This window comes from Monodelphis domestica, chromosome 4 (assembly GCF_027887165.1).
Source record: "Monodelphis domestica isolate mMonDom1 chromosome 4, mMonDom1.pri, whole genome shotgun sequence".
Lineage (NCBI taxonomy): Eukaryota > Metazoa > Chordata > Mammalia > Didelphimorphia > Didelphidae > Monodelphis > Monodelphis domestica.
Window position 1 is genome coordinate 355,272,822 of NC_077230.1, and position 4,871 is coordinate 355,277,692.

Here is a 4,871-nt window from a genome sequence, read left to right on the forward strand (position 1 = left end):
TTTGTCACATATATGGGGAAGGGAAGAATGTAAGGCCAAGCAAGAGACACAGGGAACATTATAAGATGTAAAATGAATAATGTTTATATTAAATTAGAAAGGTTTTGGATAAACCCATCCAATGCAACCAAAATTAGAAGGGAAGCAACAAATTGGGGGGGGGGTTTATAACAAATTTCTCTGACAAAGGTTTAATTCCTCAAATATATGCAGAAATAAGTCAAATATAGAAAAAATCAAATAATTCCCCAATTGACAAATGGTCAAGGGATAGGAATAGGCACTTTTCAGATGCAGAAATCAAAACTATCAATAATCAGATGAAAAATGTTCTAAATCTCTTCTGATTAAAGAAATGAAAATCAAAACAACTCTGAAGTACCATCTCACACCTACCAGAGTGGCCAATATGAAAGTACAGAACAATAATAAATGTTGGAGGGGATGTGGCAAAATTGGGCCATTAATGAATGGTTGTTGGAGTTGTGAATTGATCCAACCATTCTGGAAGGCAATTTGGCATTATAACATAAGAGCTTAAAGAATGTATGTCCTTTGATCCAGTTACATAACTACTAGGTTTGTATCCCAAAGAGATAAAAAATGATAAAGGATATAATTGTACAAAAATATTTATAGTTGAGTTTTTTGTGGTGGCAAAAAAATGGAAAATGAGGGGATGTCCCTGGATTGGGTAATGGCTGAACAAATCGTGGCATATGATGTTAATGGAGTACTATTGTTCTATAAGGAATAATGAACTGCTTGATTTTCATGAGAATTGGAAAGACCTTCATGAACTGATGTGGAGTGAAATGAGCAAAACCAGGAGAACATTATACACAGAGACTATAACACTGTGGGATGATCGAATGTAACTGACTTTGCTACTAATGGCAATGCAATGATCTAGCACAATTCTGAGCAATTTATGAGAAAGAATGCTATCCACATCTAGAGAAAGAACTGTGGGAATAAAAATCCAGAAGAAAACATATGATTTAAACTTGTTTACATGAGTTTATGATTTTGGGTTTTGGTTTTAAAAGATTACTCTATTACAAAAATGAATAATATGGAAATGGATTTTGAGTATTAATATATGTAATAACCAGTGAAATTGCTTGTCAACTCTGGGAGGGGGGAAGGAAAAGGGGAGGAAGACAACAAGAATCATGTAACCAAGGGAAAAAATTTAAAAGTAAAATTAAATTAAAATTAAAAAGAAATAAAGAAATAAAAGAATTGGAATGCACCTGAATTTTAAGATGGTAGCCAGTTAGAATAAAGTCAACCCTGGAGATGAAAGAAAATTCACCTTGGTTTATTCTTATCCTTCCTTTAGGACATTATCAGAGTGGATCTATGGGTGCTGAGTCTCAGGGGTCAATGCTATAGGACCAGAATTTGCGGAATGGCCATTTAGGATCAAGAACATAGAGTAAGCTCAGATTAGAGTTGGACAGATGATTCTTTTCTATTTTTCTGGGAATCCTATCCCCAAACGTGTAATTATAGTTTGAGAGACTGGAAAGGAATCTTAACCAGGGGATTTTTCAACTACTTGTAAGAAATTTTCCTGATGAGAAAAAGATCTGTTTTTATCAATTGTCCATCTCCTCTGCACTTCTTGAGTTTTGCTTTAATTTTCTGACATGTTCTCTACAGATTCTGTGTCTTCTTTCTCTTTCCTTTTTCTTGGTATTTTTTAGGTTTTATAATTCTTTCCTTTCCTCTGATCAATCTCATTTCTTCTTTCTATTGTCTTTAACACATGATTGCTATTCTATTCAGGATGCTTTACCCATTCTGCTTTCTCTTCAATTCTAAAATTCTCCCTCCACTAAGTTCACATTTTGACAAAATTTCTGGCCAGTTTAGTATACTGTTTCCTTTTGTCTACTTTTCTCTCTTCCCCAAACAAACAAGGATTATGGTTTTAACTATCATTTGCATGCAAATGATTCCCTATCTAAATTTCTTTCCTGAGTTTTAGTCCAGCATCACTAACTTCTCATCATAAATCATAAACTAGATATCCCATTATCATCTGAAAATCAACATATCCCAAACAGAACTTATCTTTCTCATAAAATCTATACATCTTTTGAAATTTTTTATTTCTATTTAGAGTATCACCTTCTTTCCAGTCACTCAGATTTGCAATCTCAGTGTGAAACTCACTTATCCATAATGAGTTACCCTACCTATTCAGTAAATTAACAATTTGCTGAAATCCAGTGATTCTATTGTCATGACATCTCATTCCATTCTCTACACTGCCATGACCACCTCCTTGGTTTAGACACTGATTATGTCTCACCTGTACTATTGCAATAACTTGCAAAAAATATTGCAATTTGAACTCCAAAACTCAAATCTTTCTCCTCTCAAATCCATTCTCTTCTTAGAGCTACAAAAGTGCTTTTCTTCAAGCACTGTCTTGTTCAATAAATTGTAGTCATTATCTATTGCCCAAAGAATAAAATATAAACTACTCTATCATTTAAGATGCTTTACAACTTAGTTCCAACGTACCTATTCATTATCATTATACATTATTCCTCTTTAGGTACTCTACAGTTCATCTAAACAAGACATCTTACTATTACTCACACAGAACACTGCCTTTTGCCTTATGCCTGGTATGTCTCTGCTTGATATTATTCTTAGTTTTCCTCAAAACTCAGCTCAAATACTACCTCACACTTGGTTTCTATTGATCTTTCAGCTACCAGTGCCTTCCATTACTTTCTATTATATTTGTGCATATATATTTTATATGAATGTGGTTTTCTATCTGCATATGTATATTAGCAAATGTTTTATGAATACATATGCATGTAGACACAAATATAGAAGTATGTATATGTATATTTGTGTGTGTGTAACAGTAGATAGGATGAGATGGTATTAATTTAGAATCTTTAACCCTAGAAACTATATTTCCCACAATCCTCTTCTCCTTTTCCTTTCTGTGTGTCATTTACATTAATTTGGTATTCAGTTTCGGTTTTGGCCACATTGGCTTTCTCTCTCAGAAGTTCTCTCTGACTGGACCTGCATGGAGGAAGGGAGTTGCTGGCTAGGTTTCTCTGGATTTTACTTTCCCTTTGACCTAAGTTGATTTTAATGAATAGTATTACATGGAGTTGTGAATATTGGTTTTAATCTTTACAAGACCTTTACTTCTGCAGGGAATTTCTTAATCAATGGCATCATAGATTCATTTGAGAATTTGTGTATTGTATGTACTCATTTATGTACATACTTTTCCCCCACAGAACGTAGCTTCTGGAGGGAAAGGACTTTCATTTCTCTATATCCTCACCACTCAGAACTGTGTCTGGTAAATAACAATGCTTAATAAAGGCTTACTGACTTGTTTATGTCTTTACATTTAATATTAATTAACTCTTTCTTTTCCCCATAAGAACTCAAAAAATATCTATTCCAGAGGACTATGCACCATGCAACTATCTAACAGTTCTTCCACTGAAGTTTCAGAATTCCTCTTGAATTGTTTTGTTAGATCTCCAAGCTTGCAGCGCTGGCTCTCCTTGCCCCTGAGCTTGCTCTTCCTCTTGGCTATGGGAGCCAATGCCACCCTCCTAATCACCATTTGGCTGGAGGCCTCTCTTCATGAACCCATGTACTACCTGCTCAGCATGCTCTCCCTGCTGGACATTGTGCTCTGCCTCACGGTCATCCCCAAGGTCCTATTCATCTTCTGGTTTGATCTCAGGACTATCAGTTTCTCTGCCTGCTTCCTCCAGATGTATATCATGAATTGCTTTCTGTCCATGGAATCTAGTACCTTCTTGATAATGGCATATGATAGATATGTTGCCATCTGCCACCCCCTGCGCTACCCATCCATCATTACTGATCAATTTGTTGCCAAGGCTGCCATTTTTATACTAGCCCGGAATGCTCTTGTTACTGGACCCATCCCCATTCTTTCAGCTCGACTGCATTATTGCCAGTACAATGTCATTGAGAATTGTATTTGTGCCAATTTGTCAGTGTCCAAACTTTCTTGTGATAATGTTACACTTAACCGCCTCTACCAATTCATTGCTGGTTGGACTATGCTTGGTTCTGATCTCATTCTCATTTTCCTTTCTTATGTATTCATCTTACGGGCTGTTCTTCAGCTAAAAACTAAAGGTGCTGCAGCCAAGGCCCTGAGTACATGTGGCTCCCATTTCATCCTCATCCTCTTCTTCAGCACCATTCTTCTGGTCTTTGTTCTCACCCATGTGGTCAGAAAGAGAGTTTCTCCCAATGTGCCCATCTTGCTCAATGTTCTGCACCATGTCATCCCAGCAGCTCTCAACCCCATTGTCTATGGGGTCCGGACTCAGGAAATCAAGCACGGAATCCTAAAGTTAATGAGAAAAGGAATGTGAAAAGTGATATAAAGAAAGTCCATTGAATTTTGGGGATAAAAAGATATAAGTACAAAAAAGCAAAAACAAATTAAATAAGAGACGAATTCAATTCTAGCTCTTCTCAAAATTAAAATAGTAAGGCCTATAAGTAGCAAAGGTTAGTCTTTCATCAAATTCTTATTATTTCTTATTAATTTGTTCCCATCTTTTCTTATGTCCCCCATATTTCCTTCCCTTAAATACATCTTACAACAGAACCCACAGCAACTAAACATCTATAAGGAAACCTTTCAAGGGAGAGAATTCAGTTCTACATCAGACTGCTTCTGGAAAATACAATTTCCCTAGCTATAGTTGAGATTATGAAGAATTTATTTGTTTAAAGACTTGTCTATAACACCAGGGATATGAAGATTTTATATGTCCAAAAACTTGAAAATTTCAACAGGTTTTTAATTGAAAATCAAGAGAGGAGGC

The 4,871-nt window shown here is 35.6% G+C and overlaps 1 protein-coding gene across 1 annotated transcript; it reads left to right on the forward strand.

Moving 5' to 3' along the window:
* The first annotated feature begins 3,470 nt into the window (after positions 1-3,470).
* LOC100024277 (olfactory receptor 56A3-like) lies at positions 3,471-4,412 on the forward strand. The gene has a single exon (XM_001375550.3). The coding sequence runs from the start codon at positions 3,471-3,473 to the stop codon at positions 4,410-4,412; it is 942 nt and encodes a 313-aa protein (XP_001375587.3).
* The last annotated feature ends 459 nt before the right edge of the window (positions 4,413-4,871 follow it).

Excerpts from the sequence above, each read along its gene's own strand:
- LOC100024277 (XM_001375550.3), top strand. The coding sequence starts at position 3,471 with ATGCAACTATCTAACAGTTCTTCCACTGAAGTTTCAGAATTCCTCTTG.